The sequence below is a fragment of the Genypterus blacodes genome, unplaced genomic scaffold (assembly GCF_046128005.1).
Source record: "Genypterus blacodes isolate CSIRO-AG114 ecotype Tasmania unplaced genomic scaffold, CSIRO-AGI_Gbla_v1 ptg000122l_1, whole genome shotgun sequence".
NCBI lineage: Eukaryota > Metazoa > Chordata > Actinopteri > Ophidiiformes > Ophidiidae > Genypterus > Genypterus blacodes.
In genome coordinates, this window is record NW_027466925.1 from 330,001 (window position 1) to 347,920 (window position 17,920).

The window sequence follows — 17,920 nt, forward strand, 5'->3', positions numbered from 1 at the left end:
CACACAAACATCCTCATACTCCAGCTGGTGCCTTTCATTTGCCAAGTGACAATCCTACAACGTCCGCCCTTTCCTCCTTCCTCCTCCTCCTCTTCTCCCTTCTAATCTGATCACTTTGACAAAGATACATTTCCCTCATAAACCCACATTACTGCACTAGGATGTGTGTGTGTTTGCCCGCTCTCACACACTGATTTACCGTATTTCACCGTGTAAGTGCTGCATCCCAAAATGTGGCGTCAGCAAGCTTAAGACATATTTTATTGCCCCCTGCAGTCCCTCCTTTCCAACTACTTGTGTCTTGTACACAGCCATTCATAGGCTTTGTTGTCCTTTTCTGCCCCCTGCTGGCCATTAGACACACAGGTCTAGCCTGTGCACAGATCTGCTGAGCTCTGGCATGGTCTCATATGTAATTCCACTTCTCAGGAGGCTGTTTGTGCAGTTAAGGTGAATGTGGGCGGGGCCACTCCAACCCGCTTTGGCTTGCAAAGTAATGATTTGCTTGAAACAACAGAGGACACTGCAGGGAGGATGTGACTGTGTTTGATCATGACAGACAGCAAACATTGAAACAAACATTGCATTGACGTCCTTTAACAGACACACAAAATGCTGGGAATATTTTTCTGTCCATCTAATATCTAATATTCTGCTTCTATTACCTTCTCGCCTCCTCTCCGCCCTGCAGTTCTGGCAGTTCGGCGAGTGGATGGATGTGGTCATTGACGATCGCCTGCCTGTGAAGGACAAGAAGCTGCTGTTTGTCCACTCGGTGGAGGGGACCGAGTTTTGGAGCGCACTGCTGGAAAAGGCCTACGCCAAGTAAGACGGACGGGCCTGCAGTCGTGATCTGAGAACTGTTTTGATCCGTAGACTTGAAACCAGTCCAGCCAGAACAAAAAAGATCAAATAAATAACAAAACAATCCTTTAGTGTGATAAAAGTCATGCTTGAGGCCAAGATTGCGGGGTCAAATCCCCAAACTGTTGTCTTGAACCCTTAAGGTATTTTGGGATCCTGCGCATACACCGAATTATTCCCCACCTGCAACCTGAAGCCATCTGAGGTGTTAACTCTCATTCTGTCGCAGGTTGTGCGGCTGCTACGAGGCTCTGTCAGGCGGCAGCACGTCCGAGGGCTTCGAGGACTTCACGGGTGGCGTGACGGAGATGTTTGACCTGGACAAAGCCCCCCGTGACCTCTACAGCATCATCAGCAGGGCCACAGAGAGAGGATCACTGCTGGGCTGCTCCATAGACGTCAGTAATCCCCCCCCCCCCCCCCCGGTTATAATCAGGAGTAACACTGATAATATGCTCCTAATAGGGAACACACGGCTTTACTATCGGATGTATACAAAATGAAAACAGTTCATCGTCTTAATTTCCATCAGCACAGTCTAAGTGCTTCTTACAGTATATAACTACTTACACTCACTCAACCTCATGTAATGATCAATTGATTGGTTGATAGACAAAGTTAATCCGTGACAAATTGAAGTCATTTACCAAATCTAATTATGCACTATTAGATTCATAGAGTTTCTGAAATGCAAAGAGTTTTTTCAATTAGCAGTTTAATTTACACGTTTTATTTATTTCATGTGTGTGTGCGTGTCTTAGTGTTTGAATTAGTGACAGTCACCTCTCTAATGGATTTCTCCCTTCATTCATTTGAGCTGCGATCACATGCGGCCTCATGTCGCTCACCCTGTGACACGTGACACGTGGCGCGTCATCTGTGTGACGTCCGTTTTCACTCATTGCACGGCGTCCTCTCTGTCACCCTCAGATCTCCAACACACGGGACATGGAGGCCGTCACATTCAAGAAGCTGGTGAAAGGACACGCTTACTCCGTGACCGGGGTGGAGGAGGTGAGCGGTGATTGGGTGCGAGTGGGTGCAAGTGCAAGGGGCAACTGAGAGAACAAGAATCAGATGCATCATGGGTAAAGAGAGAGTATGAAACCCAAAATAACAGGTTCACTGTGGCGAAACGTATGATAGTGGTGACACACCTGGTCTGTACACACTTTCACAATCAGGTCCTCACATACACTCAGTGACTGGCTGACCTGAAGGGGTCTCCATTCTGCTCCGTCGTACAAACTGTACCCATGATGCGACATATGTGATGATTCATTTGGCTCCTGTGCCAGTGTTTGTTTCTTGTTTTGCCCACTGAGCTGCGCCGTATCTCTAATCCTGCAATCTTTGACCTCCATTGCCTTTGTTACATAAGAACGGATCATTAATATCATCTTCATCAGAGCTGGAGATTTCATAACATTGTCAGCAGTCTTTGGTTGGGCTCATGTTGTGCTTGTTTGCCTCTCAGGTGGTGTACCGAGGCAATCCGACCAAGCTGGTCCGCATCAGGAACCCCTGGGGGGAGATAGAGTGGACCGGAGCCTGGAGCGACAAGTAAGGTCACAAACGTGTAAAACCTCTAAAAAATCTAATGAAATGAAGGTGGACTGACCTAGAGGCCTCCCCATGTCTGATCTGTGAATGAGACAGGCCGATCATTTATAGGATTTGACCACTATATTAGTGTCAGACAATCAATAACATCCACTTCCAATATGGCCGAGATACAAAACAGCCAGCTGAACTGATGAAGCCTCATAATCAAATCTGAGCAGTTGGTCAATCCGCATACAAGAGTTGTAAGTGACCCATCAAGTCCTAAATGGTTCCCTCATCCACGTGGCTGGAGTGGAATTCCTTTCCTCTGCAGTCACAGATCCGGGAATGGGGTGGGATTACACTGTACTGTATATGGGTTTAGGGAAGTCAAAATTCCAGCCTGTTTTCCCAGAGGCACTGTTGCATCACAGGCTGTTTGAGCTTCACAGGGAATGAAACGCTTCCTTTTGAACCGTCATTGCCGACAATGTGCAACTGCGAAGGCACAATTCCCAAAGAGTTCTGTGTTGATAATACCTTTAAAGCAATGAATCTCTCTTACTATTTACTCTACCTGACCATTGTACACTCCCAACTTCCTGCCACAGCTCCAGAGAGTGGGACAGTGTGGACCGCTCCGTCAGAGGCCGGCTACAGAACCGCAGTGAGGACGGTGAATTTTGGTGAGTGCAGTTGGTGTGCGTCTGAAAGCTGACATCACTGACTGAGATTCGACAGATAGACGCCTTTATTTCATCAAACCCCTCATTTGCAAAGGTGCCTAGGTTACACATCAACAATAAAAACAACATCAGGCTTTCCGCTCTTCTTTCACAGGATGTCGTTCAGTGATTTCTTGCGTGAGTTCACCCGCCTGGAGATCTGTAACCTGACGGCGGACGCCCTGCAGAACAGCCAGCTGAAGAAATGGAGCTCGTCACTCTATCAGGGCGAGTGGAGGACGGGCAGCACCGCCGGGGGCTGCAGGAATAATGCAGGTATGAAGGAAGGGAGGAGGATGGGCGAATAGAGGGAGGAATGAGAGAATTTGATGTAGAGGAATGATCCAAATCTGGAAGGATGGATTAAAGGAGAGAGGAATGGACGTAACAACGTATCAAAGATCATTGTTTCACCCCAGGTTCTCCTACTTTTGGAAAAATGTGGCCAAAAATCCATTTCAGTTGGAAGTGTGGCGGGAACAAGGAAGTTTTCGGGTGAAGATTGAAAGAATGTGACCCAGTGACTCCCATTAACTACAACAATAAGCACTGAATCAATGTCAGATGGTTTATCAGCACCACACACAGTCATAGTGGAATCTGTTGTTTTGATCATGGTTTACCCTCTGCTGTTACCGGGGCAATATCATTCTCTGTTTATTGCAACGAAAATCAACATTTACCATCTGACTCATACAGTTTGTAATTGCGTGGATGGTATTGATGATCCAGATTACTGAATAACGAATGGAACGTCATCAGGGATGACATAACAGGAGCAATCTGACCTTCTGTTCCCAGCTACCTTTTGGCTCAATCCCCAGTTCAAAATCGCTCTGAAGCACCCAGATGCTCCCGGCCTATCAGAGTGCAGCTTCCTGGTCGCCCTCATGCAGAAGGACCGCAGGAAGAAGAAGCGGGAGGGCAAAGACATGGAGACCATCGGCTTTGCCATCTATGAGGTCAGCAGCACCCGAGAATGACCCCCACCTTGTTGAAACGTCAGAATTTCCACCTTCATTCTTGTAATTTCATCTCTCCCTGTGTTCTTTACAGGTTCCAGATGAGGTGAGATGAGCTTCAACCGCCCGTCTTTTGCTCTTCTCACATTTTATCACAGGTGCAAAAACTTGTGTCGCGTCTCAGTTTGTAGGCAGGTCGGGGGTGCACCTGAAGCGAGACTTCTTCCTGACCCACGGCTCTCGCGCCCGCTCAGAGCTCTTCATCAACCTGCGAGAGGTCAGCTCGCGGTTTCAGCTGCCGGCAGGGGAGTACATCATCGTCCCCTCCACCTTCGAACCCCACAAGGAGGCCGACTTTGTCCTCAGGGTGTTCTCAGAGAAGCCCGCCAACTCCGAGTGAGTGGATAAAGGCGGCGTGAGCCAGAGAACGAGCCGACACAAAGACATTTAGAAGGAGCAATAATAAAGACAGCGACGTCATAATCTGAGCTCTTTCTTTCTGTTTCCAGGGAGCTCGATGACCAAGTTGCAGCTATACTTCCAGAAGAGGTGAGAGGATGAAACGCAATAGCTTGGCATGTAACACACAACCACTCATCATGTATAGAAAACAAAATCACACATGCATTCCTGGGTGTGTTTCAGAAACCAATAGACCCCAGCCAGATCGACGACGCCTTCAAGAGTCTCTTCAGACAGCTGGCGGGGCCGGTAAGCCTGCTGTAGCCTGGTGAAATGGATCATGGGATACAGTCGTAGATTTTATTTCTACTTCTGATTAATATTATTTGTCTCTGTTTGTGACGACAGGACATGGAGATCAGCATCACGGAACTCCAAACTATACTGAACAGGATCATCAGCAAACGTTAGTGATGATGAACGTGACCTTCATCTGTGCAGTCAAATTACAAACTCTGCTGTGTGTTTTAGGAATATTTTTGATTTACGTCAATCTCTCTCTCTCTCTCTCTCTCTCTCTCACTCTATTTCTCTCTCTCTCTCTCTCACTCTATTTCTCTCTCTCTCTCTCTCTCTCTCTCTCTCACTCTTTCTCTCTCTCTCTCTTTCTCTCTGTCTCGAAAACAGATAAAGACCTAAAGACCGACGGCTTCAGCAAAGAGGCTTGTCGCAGTATGATAAACCTCATGGACGTATCCTTGATATGAAATAGGGATAAAAGTCCTCTTAACTTTTATTTTGTTATTCGTACATAATTAACTTGTGGAGGCAAACATGGTTCTATATCATGGCTGCATTTGGGATCTTTAATATTCTTGCAAATCCAAATGCGAGCCCCATGTTTGCTTTTTTTTTTCGAACTAAGGATAAGAAACCGTTAAATGTCCCTTAATGTTCCCGACACCAGAAAGACGGCAGCGGTAAACTTGGCCTGGCGGAGTTCCATGTCCTCTGGGAAAAGATCAAACGATACCTGGTAAGATTAAACGCAGATATCTGGAGGTCAGACGGGGAATTGGACCCACAGACCAATGACCCTCTGCTTCATGGGGCTTGTGCCAGACTAGTGTTTGTTCTGACATCTGCCCCTCTGCTCTCTGCTTACGGTTAGGATAAGCTTTGATAAAAAAACGGGAAAATATGATTAAGTGCTCTAATTGCGTGCAAACAAAGTATTTCTGTTCTACCCCGGACACTGCAACACTTTTAATATCTATGTTTTCCTATTTGCATAACGTGAGTGTTCCATGTTTTCCGTTTCCCTCGTCTCCACCTTTTTCTGCCGCCGTTCTAGACTCTCTTCAGGACGTACGACGTTGACAAATCGGGCACCATGAGCTCCTACGAGATGAGGATGGCCCTTGAATCTGCGGGTACGTCACGCGGATTCAACCAATACTCTTGTTTTGGGGGGTCAGGGGGACATTCTTGGTTGTTTTGTGAAAGGTTTTGATTGGGGTGTCTCGTCTCTCTGCTAGGATTCAAACTGAACAACCAACTCTTCCAGCTGATCATCCTGCGCTACACTGAGGCAGACATGGCACTTGACTTTGATAACTTTGTCACCTGCCTGGTCAGACTTGAGGCCATGTTCTGTGCGTACCATTACTACACACTTTTGCTTCGTTTCTTATCAACAAGAACTCTACACAGTTTATTGCTATCGATCTATTGCACTATTCTGGGTCTATTCCCGGGATGGTCAAGTGACAGCTTGTCTTTGTCTCTTGCTCTTCAGCTGTGTTCAAGTCCATGGACACAGATGGTGACAATGTGGTAACCTTCAACTTTAGCCAGGTAAGGCAACACAAATCCATATACTGTGTTTGTATATCTCAACGTTTTATGGTTTTTCATCTATGTTTGTCCTCTCTCTGTTGTCTAGTGGATCACTCTGACCATGTTTACCTGAGACTGGGTAGACGTCCTCTAACTCTACCACTACGGTTTCCAGGTCCAGTATATGCCCATTCACAAGTGCCTTTTCTCCAGTTCTTCCTCTCCTCCAGATGCTTCAAAGACTGTAAATGTACATGTGCAGTGCCACTTTTGGGAACTCTTGTCAAAGCATTTGCCTGTATTTTGCTTTGTAGTAGCACTGAGATACTTTGGGCTTCGGTTTTACGCTGCATCGTGCATGCAAAGTACACAAGTCACATACACTTGCCTGTGTTCTTCGCATGTACCTAAAGTCAATATAGTGGGCACATCGGAGCCAAGTCATCCCTAGCCAACAGACACTGGAAAGTCTTCCATCAGAACTTTTGCATTCGCACAACATAAACAAACAAACAAACATGAACTCAAAAAGTAGCTCCTAAAATCCTCACTTTCTCAGTCGGCTCTTCTTCATTCAGATGCAGTACATTGGAATGTGTACCGTATCCCCTCGAAATAAATTGTTTTCTTTTACATCTCGTGCCAAACTCTGCTTCCGCCTCATCACAAAGAGCCCATGTGAGCATCATGACAGAGCCTGACTGTTTACAGAGAGGCTGGAGTGTCACATGTCAAGTATCATATCTTAGAGAATGTCTCTGTTTTATCCTTATGCATGGCACATTTTATCCAGTATTTTGCTAAAAAAAATGTTTCCCACATGGTACTGACTGGATGCCAGAGTTTATAAAGGGACATAGCAGCCTTGTTTAAGTGTGCCTGTCAAAGGGAACAAGAACATGTCGATATATTTGGTGAAGGTAAACAATTATGCAAGAGGGTTTTACAGATACTTTGTACGCATGCGGTGTGAAATGTCAGCCTGCTATGAACTATTTTACTATTCTATTTTGAAGATTCAAGATGTTAACAGTCTCCCGCTATCGCCGGTAAATCTTTATTTTGCAAGTTGTTTTTAAAATCATGTATTTTTGTGGCGTTAAATTTTGCCAAACACATTAATCTGTATCTTGCTTATCTCATCTGTTTTGTCAGGTGAAGCCTCATGTTTACAATATTAACTTTCTGTGGTGCTTTTGGATCAAATCCATCAGACAATATTCCTTTGCTATTATGCTTCTCTGTATAACATCACACTTTTTAAACACAAAATAAAGCACGGGGAGGTCTGAGAATTCACTCAAGTTTGTGTTGAAATACTGCAGGAAATGACTCGCATCCACACTCAACACAACACACTGGACTCATGTTTGGTAATAAATAGTAACTTTAGTAACATTTATATTTAAAAAAAAATTAGCACAGTACAACACCTTTTTGTCCACTTATGTACACATTTCAACGACGTCATAACATTAAGATCTTTACAGCAGATTCAAAGTTAAATTGCAGACATTTATACAAGCTGATTAAATATTAAGTTAAAAACAAAAAACGAGCCCATTTAATGGGACAGAAGACCTCATGGACGGCTTTTTTCTTTTCTTGGGAGCCGCTAGCTGAAGGAATGTACACATTTGCTGATCTCAAAGATGAAAAAGAAGACAGAAAAGGCGAAATAGCAAAGAGCCAAAAATGAAGTTTTCAAAAACAAGGTTGAGAACTTTTCATTTCGGTCGTTTGATCTTGGAATTAGTTTGACTCGATGGTTTCTCGAATTAAGATTCTTCTGCAGGACTGTCGACTAACAAACCCTCGTTATAGCTTGAAGTCTTCTCTCAAGAAAAGATGGTTAGATGGTGACTGTCTTTTAGGAGTAATTGTGCTCAATTCTGGTCACCATGACGGAGACCAGTCGCTCCAGCTGCTCCGCCCTCAGCTTGCCTATCTGAAGAACTTCCTCGTGATTGGCCTTCTCCTCACTGTCGTAGTCAGTCACCGCCTGGTTGGTGATCAACGACAGGGCGAAGACGCGCATGCCGCAGTGGCGTGCAACGATCACCTCAGGGGCCGTGCTCATGCCTGGCGAAGGAGAGAAGCGGCGGGTGTTTTAATTACCTACGAATTCTGTTAAAGCTCTGCGTTGTTGGCAAATAAATCACTGTCAAGTCCACAAAACGACTTACCGACAGCGTCAGCACCGAGTTTTTGCAACATGCGGCACTCAGCGATGGTCTCGAACGAGGGTCCGCCCAACACGCAGTACACGCCCTCTCTGAGGAAGTTGCTGTAGCCCAGTTCTTGTCCCACGTCCATTGCCAGCTGTTGCAGCTCCCTGTCGTAAGCGTCAGACATGCAGGGGAAGCGAACACCAAACCTGCCAGAGGAGGAGACACAGGGAGGAGTGTAAGGTTAAAAAAAGGACACACACACACACACACACACACACACACACACACACACACACACACACACACACACACACACACACACACACACACACACACACACACACACACACACACACACACACACACACACACACACACACACACACACACACACACACATGACCTACCTCTCATCATTTGGTCCAGCGAGTGGATTGTTGCCAGCAAAGCCAGGCATGTTAATGTGGTCCTTGATGATCATGACATCTCCCACTTTAAAGTCCTGATTGAGACCTCCGGCTGCGTTGGTGAGGATCACTATCTCCACGCCAATCAGTTTGAAGATGCGCATCGGCAGTGTAATCTGAAGACACAAGGTCATACGTTAGATAACCTTTCAGTCGACTGTGGTAGAAAGCAGCACAAACAGAGACTGCATGATGGATGGACTCACCTTCTGTATAGAGTAGCCCTCATACAGGTGGAAGCGCCCCTGCATACACACACAAGGCCGCCCCTTCAATGTGCCAAACACCAGACGTCCAGCATGACCGTGCACTGTTAACCAATCGGTAGCACAGGTTAGCACACCAAGTAATCAATAATTGTCTCTCTTACAACAGGATGATAAGTTAAACTCACCAGTGCTTTGTGGGAAATTGGGGATGTCCTTGTAGTTGAAGGCGACTTGGTCCTTCAGCAAGTCCGCCAGCCCCCCCAGGCCCGAGCCGCAGACTATACCCACAGTGGGTCGGACGTCTGTCTGGGCCAGCAGCCAATCAGCCGTGGCCTTGCAGTCATCGTAGGTGTAGCTGGATGGGAAGGAAAGGAAAACAAAGGTCAGGATGACTGCGATCTGTGTTATCAAAGCCGACAAGGATCGATGCAAGAACTAATCTGTTATTCTTAATTTAACAAAAGCGAGTTTCATATAGTCCACTCACAGTTCACCATGTCTGGAATATTGAAAAGTGACTTTTGCATTCTTGTCGTTTAGTAGACGGAAACTCCTAATTGATTAAGTAAAATGATGTGATTTGATGAATCAGATTACAGAATAGGAGATTTTCTGGGTAGCGGGCCAAATGTAAGACCAGCTGCTAATAAGGATATGACTTTTGATGGGACACGCGCATAGTAATTCCATATTGAGTCACAGCGGTTTCACACAGAGCACAACTTATGTCATCAGTTCAATTCCGATTTATTCTATTTTATCCACTCAATCCAGATCACCACCTGGCTCCAGTAGTGTCAGTAATAACCTATAGGCGCACTTTCAACAGTTTTAAGACAGTGAAGTCGATGTAAAGCCCACATTTATAAAAACATTTTTTTGGAGGAAATGAAAGTAGCCCACGGTAAACACAGGTTAGCATTCCCTCTGAGTCACAGAATTTAAGTCAACGTCGTTCAGTTTCAGGAGAATACCGTGGTAGTTTTTCCACTTGAACTTCAAAGAAGCAAGTGCGCCTATATTTGGACGCCTGGCAAGCACTGGACCACGTGTTCATGTCCCACAGCGTGGACAGAGAGAGAGGGAGAGACAGAGAGAGAGAGAAAATCACACTGTTCAAAGCTGTTACATATGTACTCACCCTTTGTTTGCCTCTGGATACATTGCCGGAGATCGAAAATACGCTACAAATGTAACAGTAAAAAAAAACTATTTACGAACAAAAACAAATTCCAGCGCTGAAAAAAGTAGAACTTGCTCGAATTGCTCTGTTATTATACAGTTAGGAATCAAAACGTTTTAAAGATAAAATTATGAAAATAAAAGCGTTCTGGTTTTCCTCTGGTTTCGAAGTTCAGCGTTAGTCTTCTGTGAGTTTCTCGTCTGGCGGAAGAAGGGGCGCAGTCTCCGGCTTTAATATAGACCGTAAACCCCCCATTCCCCCCTCCTCCTCCTCCCACCCGTACTCCGCTTGAAAGTGACACAGATGGACGCTGCAGCCTATTGGCTCGTCTGACACACCTTCAATATCATGTGCAACTCAAAAAGGAAATATAGGCTATCGCTTGTGTGTGTGTGTGTGTGTGTGTGTGTGTGTGTGTGTGTGTGTGTGTGTGTGTGACAGAATTTAAAGATTGTAAATTAATCCTCCAATTTGTATCACATTAAGTCTTTTGTGCGATTTCACCCGATTATTATGACGTGATCTTGAATTCCAACTGATTATCTTATTTACCGCAGCCGAATCCCAACGCAAACCGTATGACGTCACTGACTTTCATTGCTTATCGATTATTAGGGGGGCCTCCTGGAAAAGGTGATGTCTGTGACTCCTCACTTTGTTTATAAACATCCGGGGTATTGCCAAACAGTGTTGTCCCCAAGATTACAAAAGGTTACGGTAATAAAGGTGATGAAAACAAGAGAACAGGTGACAGCTACCCTCACATGACATTCTGATTCAGAAGTGGGCAGTTGTTTATCTCAGCAGCAATCGGTGATCAGCGTTTAATAATAATATGTTTCGATAATTGGCGGCAAAATAAATTGCAGCGTGGCTTCACTGTGTGTTTGTTATTGTTGCATATTGACACATTCATTGACACACACGGTCAAATAAACACATACACACCCCTTAACAGAGTTCAATCCCAAATGCGAAGCACATGTGACAGGTCACATGTGGGATGATTCAACCTTTAATGTCAGTTACATTGCAAGAATGATCTCAAAATATGAAAGAAAGGCTTTTAAAGAGATTTATGAGGATACAATAAATGTGTGTGTATGGGACATATTCAAAAACAAACAACAGAAGAAGTTGAATTGTCATCATTACATAAGTCAACATATTGACATGTGCTTTGGTTTATGTAACTTAGTTTGTTATTACCCTACTAAATACAGGGCGAGAGGGGCAAAGGCTCGTCAAAGTTTTTACACCAGAGGAATCAGCAGCAGCCTGAACCATAACACATACATACATATGCTGTGACGTTGCTTGACCTCGGGTTGTTGTTTGTACTGACACATACACACTCTCAGTCGTCAGTCGGGTTGAGTCATCACTTCCATTCCAGTCAACCCGCTGCTTTGTTTGGGTTCCATCTAGTTCAGGTCTCTTGTTCTTTTTAATGGAAACTGTGGTGAAGGTCACTGCTGGTTAACTTCTTCTGATAACACAGAGGGACTCGCCGTCCTCTTGACCCCTCGCTCCTCCCCCTGGTTTTACCCAACAAGCCTGTAGATCATAGGGACAACCTGACTTGTTCACAATGTCCCGCAGCGACCTGTTTACCTGTATTGTCTTTACAGCCTAATAAAATTACAATTAAAATAAGGCGCTGCTTCATGTGGCGAAGCTGACGAGAGCAGGAAAGGATCAGGATCAGTCACATGGCTTTAGTGCACCCAGGACTGAATATATTTTTTTAAATTCTTTGCCCAGAGACCAGACGGAACAAAAATGTTAATAATTTCTGTTGTTTAACAATCTCTGAATGAAAGTTCAACCTTTGTCCCATGTAAATTCCACCAAAGTAGATGATTCAAAGGTCTGCAGGCTCTTTTTAAGAACCATACTGTAAATGTTATCTAATTCACTGCAGAGACAAATACAGATTACAGAAGTAGCTTGAATGTTGTTGTCCTCCTTTTGCTCAGGAGCTTATAGTATAGCTCAATACTTTTGAGCAGCTTGGCTACAGTTGAACTTCTTCAAATCACGAGGAGCTTCTGATCACCATGCGACAGATTGGACTGCATTCCAATCACAAAGATGTGCGTCTGAATGTAAATGTCAATAGGGTGTCATTTTAAATGTTGTTTGTCATATTAAAAACAGCACGAGTATAATTATTCCACTGTGGTTTGATAATATGCTATAATGCAGTAATATTTTAACACGTCTCACACACTTTTATATTAGTAGCTCTTTGGATACATCTGGACAAATGGTACAAATCAGTCACCATCCAGAAGCAGTTAGGAGCTTGATAAGGATCTTACTTCTTATCATGTGTCAGGTTACAGTCTGAGATACAGTAAGTCTGTCATTTGAGACACAGTCAGCTACTTTCTGAAGCTGTCTTTCTTTGCAAAGTACAGACATTGGTCAAGCATGAGATGTCACCAGACCAAGACACGCTGGTATACACCGTCACACATCCTGATACGGTTTCTGTTCCCTTCATCCAACGTGTTTCATGCCATTTACAAAGCTGCCACGGCTAATGACTAAAAGAAACACGGTGTAGTCTTGACCTGAGGAGAGACATGCCGTTTAACCCTTCGAAGCCACTTCACAATACAGCCTTGATGATTGACCAACCTCTGCTGTGAAGTAGGTGAAAGCAGAAATGTAGTTTAGCTGGATGTAGACAGTGATCAGACGTTTCCTGTCTTAGAAAAGAGCTAGTCAAGTCAAGTTTATTTATACATTATAGCCCAATATCACAAAAAAGAAACGTCTCAAAGGGCTTTACAGACCCACAACATCAGGAAGACCCACAACATCAGGACCATCAGGTAACCTTTTCTTGTTTTGTTTGCAAGTCATGTCTCCTGATGTTGAACCAACCTCACAACAACAAACCCATGAAACCTCTCTATACACTGACCTTGTGAAACAAATGTTGTGCGGGTGTTTGTGTGGAAATGGCTATCGATTAACTGGTAGACACAAGCTGCTGGTCATCGCACTACGGCAATAAACAGGCGTTATGTAAACTCTTTGTGTGTTTATGGTAAGTGTCAAATACCATCTGGGTGTGACGGTCAATGTTACAAGGCTGACACATTCTTCTTACTGTCCCACTGATGCTAAGTTCTCAAAGGCCGCTAGAGACTGAATGCCCTCGCAGTCGGGCTGACAGTCACTGTCTCGTATTAGAGACGTGTTGAAATGTGTTGAACATAGACATGTTGAAATTCCAGGCTTGTTTAGGAGACCACGGGACAGACCCCGAATGCCCTACTTCTTCCGGCAGCATTTTTGGGATCGCCGCGGAGAGGTGAGGATTGTGGCGAGGGAGAGGGACATCTCGCCGACTTCTCTGACCCGGTGAAGTGATCAGACGTGTGTAGTGAGGTGCAAGTGCCTTACGTAACGTGCAAATGTCCTGTCTAAACACACGCCGAAACACACGCTTCAGCGCGATTTTCCACATTTCAGTGCACGTCACACCTGAGTCAATAGCATGTTTGTTTTTCCAGGCCTCCTGTAAAAGTGGCGGGGTTAGAAACACTCAGAATCTACTTTGGTTCACACATGAGATCACTGTTAGTTTTCCCACAGTGTTCAAGCTGAAAGTAAGATTGTACAGCCACATATCTCTGCCAGAGTTCATTTTCGAGCTCTGTGTGCTGTTGTGTTTCCTCCCATCCACTTATCTTTCTTCTTACTTATTTCTTTCATACTTACTGTTCTTTTACATATTTGGGGAAGATTGTTTTCCGTGTAGATGAGTATTTCACTCTGCTGTATTTAATTTATGTATTTACCGTAAATCTATTTACAGTACACACACTCTGCTGTGTGTATAACTGTGAGAGAGTGCAGGTCATGCACAGCAGTGCTGTAAAGGTTTGCAGTTTGCACTCTTCACTGCAGGAACTTTGTGGCTACATGTGAAAAAAGAAACATGTGATTGTAGCTTCAAGGACACACACACACACTCACACACACACACACACACACACACACACACACACACACACACACACACACACACACACACACACACACACACACACCAATCATTGATCTTATTACCACAGTTACGATACATTTAACGCTTGATGTGGGAAACTTTACCTAAAAGATTGGAGTGTATCACTACATTATTTTCAGTATAGGAGGGTTAAAGATTGATCTGAGTGTATCAAATTAGTGAGCAGCTACAACTGAGCCGAGACTGATCTGTCGTGAGATCCTGTGTGTTTTGCTACATTTTCAATAACAAATCCTTGACATTGTACAAACATTTGGTCTAATTTCACGATTCTGGCAAGATTCTTTGCCCTGAGAAACCACGCTGGCAATACATGGAAATGTTCCCTTTGGATATATATTATTATTGGTCACAATGTAAATACGAGCAACACATTTATAATCATGCATATGACACGGTTCTGCTGTTGCAAAGTGAAAAATGTGCAATGACAAAGAGATATCGTGGGCAGGCTGGGACAATTTGGGGAGTTTGTGTGGTCAGCGTTAGGTAACAGATGACCGATATTGTGCTTATCGTGTCAGGTCGCGGTTCCAAGGCTCAGGCAGTCTGATGGACCAATGCGTGTGTGTGTGATGGGCTGGCCTGTCTGGGAGGAACCTATCAGCCCATCACAGGACCAGAGTTCAGTGTCAAACAGTTGTGTCAATTTTCATCAGTTCTCCTGCTGGACATTAGACACACATAAGGACAATGGATGACAACAATTAATGATGCAAACTGAAATCATGAGGCCTTTGTGAAGTGACCATGTGAGGCATAAAGATCAGATTGGACCGTCGTCATTGTAAGAACTTGACTCAATCTCGTGAAAGACAACAATTAGATCAGCTATTTGCAGTCTGCCATGCCACAGAGCATCAGGTGAAACAAATTTGCAGTTGTACGTGTATGTAAGTGAATGTGTGTCTCTTTGAGTCTGAGATAAGTGCTTCCTCCTGCAGGCTCTTTGGCAACACTGGTTCATCTGATTATGTACTGTCAAAGAGTTTGTTCTCAAGTCACCCGTTCAAAGGATTTGGACTCATAAGGCCACACATGTTCAGACAACTAGCTTTGAAACTGACATATTTGGATTCTGATATCAATTTTTTGAAACATTTGAATTTGATTGAACGTACAAATTAAACATCAACGTGTTTTGAGCACTGCCACCTTCAGACCCCCTGTGCAAATGGTTGCTTTGTTGCCTTGCTGGCCTCGTACTTTGTTGTGTTGTGTTGACGGCCATGAATTGAACGGCAATGAGACCACGTGCTTTGTGCTCAAGCTTTCCTTATCTATCCACATCTGGTGACAAACACAACTTGACACAGAACTCAAAACCCACACACCTGACCAATCACTGCATAAAGTGGGCGTGGCAATTGGAGTTTCACAGTGTTAAAAGTACAGTGATGGTGTTTGAGCAATGTCAAGTCCAATCTAACTCCAAGTGTGCCATAAAAAGACAACAGGAGCAAATATTATCTCAACAGAGAGCAACAGCAAACTCTAGCGGCTGCTTCTGCTCACTACAATACTTGGACTGTCTTTGTTTCCACTTCCATATTTGTAGATTCAGTTAAAATTATATGATAAACATATATAAACTAATATTCATCAGAAAATTCAGTCAGAAACGGGCTTAGGAAGTACACAACATTTTATTTATTAACTTTCTAAGCTGGTGCCTCTGGTTAAGTGTTATCTGCAGGATAACCACTAGATGGGGTAAATGTCTTATGTCTATGCAGACCTAATGAGAAACAAACCAGTTAATCGTCCTCACCTGTGTAAATATGTATATTGTAAAAAGATGGAATGAGAAAAAGCTGTTACATACACACTATGGGCACTTAACGTCTGTGTGTTTGTGTGTGTCCTCCTCTTCTGTGGCAGAAAGAAGAAGAACTGTGCAGGGAGGTGAGTAACCTTGAACGGAAGTGGTGTGTGTGGTTGTGTGGGTGTGTGTGTGTCAGAAAGAAAGCAGAAGTAGAAGAAAGGGGGGAGCAACATGTGATGGAAAACAAAACTTCTCCGGAGCGAAACAGACAGATCGACAAAGAGAGGGGTGGGAGACAGGAAGATGGAGTTTAAAAACCCTCTTCTCCTTCTCCTTCCTCCTCCTCCTCCCATCCTCTCTGTCAGAGGCCGCTGACCCCCGTGACACAGTTTTCCTCAAACTAACTCCGTTCTAAAATCACAGATGTGAGGCAGTGTGGCATCAGCTGGAGGATGCATATGACGGTTATACGTCTGCACTGCTGATGGATGAAGCACACGTATGCAGATGGGGGAGACCATCTACTCTGACGGTCCAATCATAAGGAGAAGCTGTATTGATCTGCTTCACCAACTAAATGACTGAAGCTGGTAGAGAAGAAGTGGATCAAGTTTAATTCCCTCTCTCATAAGGTCAGGACATATGTTGTCCTCCCTAACATCCCACTCAGGTGAAGAACTTCTGATCCCCACCCGGGAAACTCAGGATACCCTCTCCCCCCCCACACACACACCCTGCAAAAAACCCTGCATCCAGAAGGTAAACACACACAGTCAGGAGTCTTTGCGGATGCGGGGCCCCATTGTCCGGCCCCCGGATAAGGGAGCCCCAGTCTCTGCAGGACCGGAGAAGATGTTGAGGAGGAACAACACCCTCTGGCAGGTAGGAGGGGCCCCCGGAGATTGATGTCCGTGTGAAACCAGGGCCAAATATCGAGCAGTGCCGGGTTTATTGTGCGGCGTGTCCCCGCTGCAGATTCACGTGTCTGCACCCCGCCTGGGGGACGCTCATCTGAGAATACGGTAAATTTCCCCCACGTCAAAACAAACTTAAAACTTAGGGGTCTGTGAATAGTGGGCTGACAGGTTGCCCTTTAAGTTTGTTTGGAATCAAGAATCAATAGCCAATAACAGACTGCTACTCTGTAGGGAGTTAGATTATTTAGGATTTTATAGTATTGTTTTTCATTTTCGGTGGTACAGTGGCTCAACAGTGAGTAAACTGCCTTTAATTTCCTGTGGCGCTCTTATAATCTTCCACTGGTACAATAAGTGTACAAATTAAGTTAAATGACTTCATTCAGAGTCAACGAGTCACAATGATGAACATGTAGTAGCAGTAAAATGTACTCAAAAATACTCAAAGTAAAGGTACTCGGAGCGAGGAATATTAAAGTTTAGTTTGGTGGTCAGATTGTTTCTCCAATTTTAGGGATGTTCATGCTTTCAGATCAGAATAAGGTGTTTTAAAAGAAAGAACGAAGAAAGAAAGAAGAAAGTCTTGGAGACTATTATATTATTCAGGATTTCCCCTGAATAATATAATAACTCATAATATAAAATAATGTAGAAAATTGGATGTAATTGAGTAAAGTACCGCTACCAGAATAGACTTAATACTTGTTTAGTAATAAAAATAACAAACACATTGATGCACTTCACACCGCAGATGAAAACTACTCAGAATCTTCCTCTTTCCAGTGTTTATCAACCCCTTGAAACCCAGTCTGGGATTGCTCTA

The 17,920-nt window shown here is 44.2% G+C and overlaps 2 protein-coding genes across 2 annotated transcripts in view; one reads left to right on the plus strand and one right to left on the minus strand.

The window, feature by feature from the left end:
* Positions 1 to 7,636, plus strand: part of capn1 (calpain 1) — a 16,251-nt gene extending 8,615 nt beyond the window's left edge. Inside the window, exons 5-22 of the mRNA XM_076162443.1 lie at positions 692 to 825; positions 1,094 to 1,262; positions 1,795 to 1,878; positions 2,342 to 2,427; positions 3,021 to 3,095; positions 3,250 to 3,410; positions 3,936 to 4,096; positions 4,191 to 4,202; positions 4,281 to 4,492; positions 4,606 to 4,645; positions 4,742 to 4,807; positions 4,907 to 4,964; positions 5,186 to 5,250; positions 5,466 to 5,534; positions 5,853 to 5,931; positions 6,037 to 6,153; positions 6,297 to 6,355; positions 6,444 to 7,636. Of these exons, the coding sequence (XP_076018558.1) occupies positions 692 to 825; positions 1,094 to 1,262; positions 1,795 to 1,878; positions 2,342 to 2,427; positions 3,021 to 3,095; positions 3,250 to 3,410; positions 3,936 to 4,096; positions 4,191 to 4,202; positions 4,281 to 4,492; positions 4,606 to 4,645; positions 4,742 to 4,807; positions 4,907 to 4,964; positions 5,186 to 5,250; positions 5,466 to 5,534; positions 5,853 to 5,931; positions 6,037 to 6,153; positions 6,297 to 6,355; positions 6,444 to 6,470 (1,674 nt within the window). The 3' untranslated portion in view covers positions 6,471 to 7,636. The remainder of the gene's footprint in view (positions 1 to 691; positions 826 to 1,093; positions 1,263 to 1,794; positions 1,879 to 2,341; positions 2,428 to 3,020; positions 3,096 to 3,249; positions 3,411 to 3,935; positions 4,097 to 4,190; positions 4,203 to 4,280; positions 4,493 to 4,605; positions 4,646 to 4,741; positions 4,808 to 4,906; positions 4,965 to 5,185; positions 5,251 to 5,465; positions 5,535 to 5,852; positions 5,932 to 6,036; positions 6,154 to 6,296; positions 6,356 to 6,443) is intronic.
* A 70-nt stretch (positions 7,637 to 7,706) lies between these two features.
* On the minus strand, positions 7,707 to 10,585 carry pnp5a (purine nucleoside phosphorylase 5a). The gene is made up of 6 exons (XM_076162444.1): positions 10,326 to 10,585; positions 9,370 to 9,539; positions 9,182 to 9,285; positions 8,916 to 9,091; positions 8,524 to 8,714; positions 7,707 to 8,419 (listed from the first exon to the last, which is right to left on the minus strand). Exons 1-6 carry the CDS (start codon positions 10,346 to 10,348, stop codon positions 8,208 to 8,210), a joined length of 876 nt encoding a protein of 291 aa, XP_076018559.1. The 5' UTR covers positions 10,349 to 10,585; the 3' UTR covers positions 7,707 to 8,207.
* Between the last annotated feature and the right edge of the window lie 7,335 nt (positions 10,586 to 17,920).

Coding starts and splice junctions, on each gene's coding strand:
- pnp5a (XM_076162444.1), bottom strand. CDS start 10,348: ATGTATCCAGAGGCAAACAAAGG. Junction 9,286..9,369: donor CAATTTCCCACAAAGCACTG/GTGAGTTTAACT, acceptor ATTGGTTAACAG/TGCACGGTCATGCTGGACGT. Junction 8,715..8,915: donor GCTGGACCAAATGATGAGAG/GTAGGTCATGTG, acceptor CTCCTCTGGCAG/GTTTGGTGTTCGCTTCCCCT.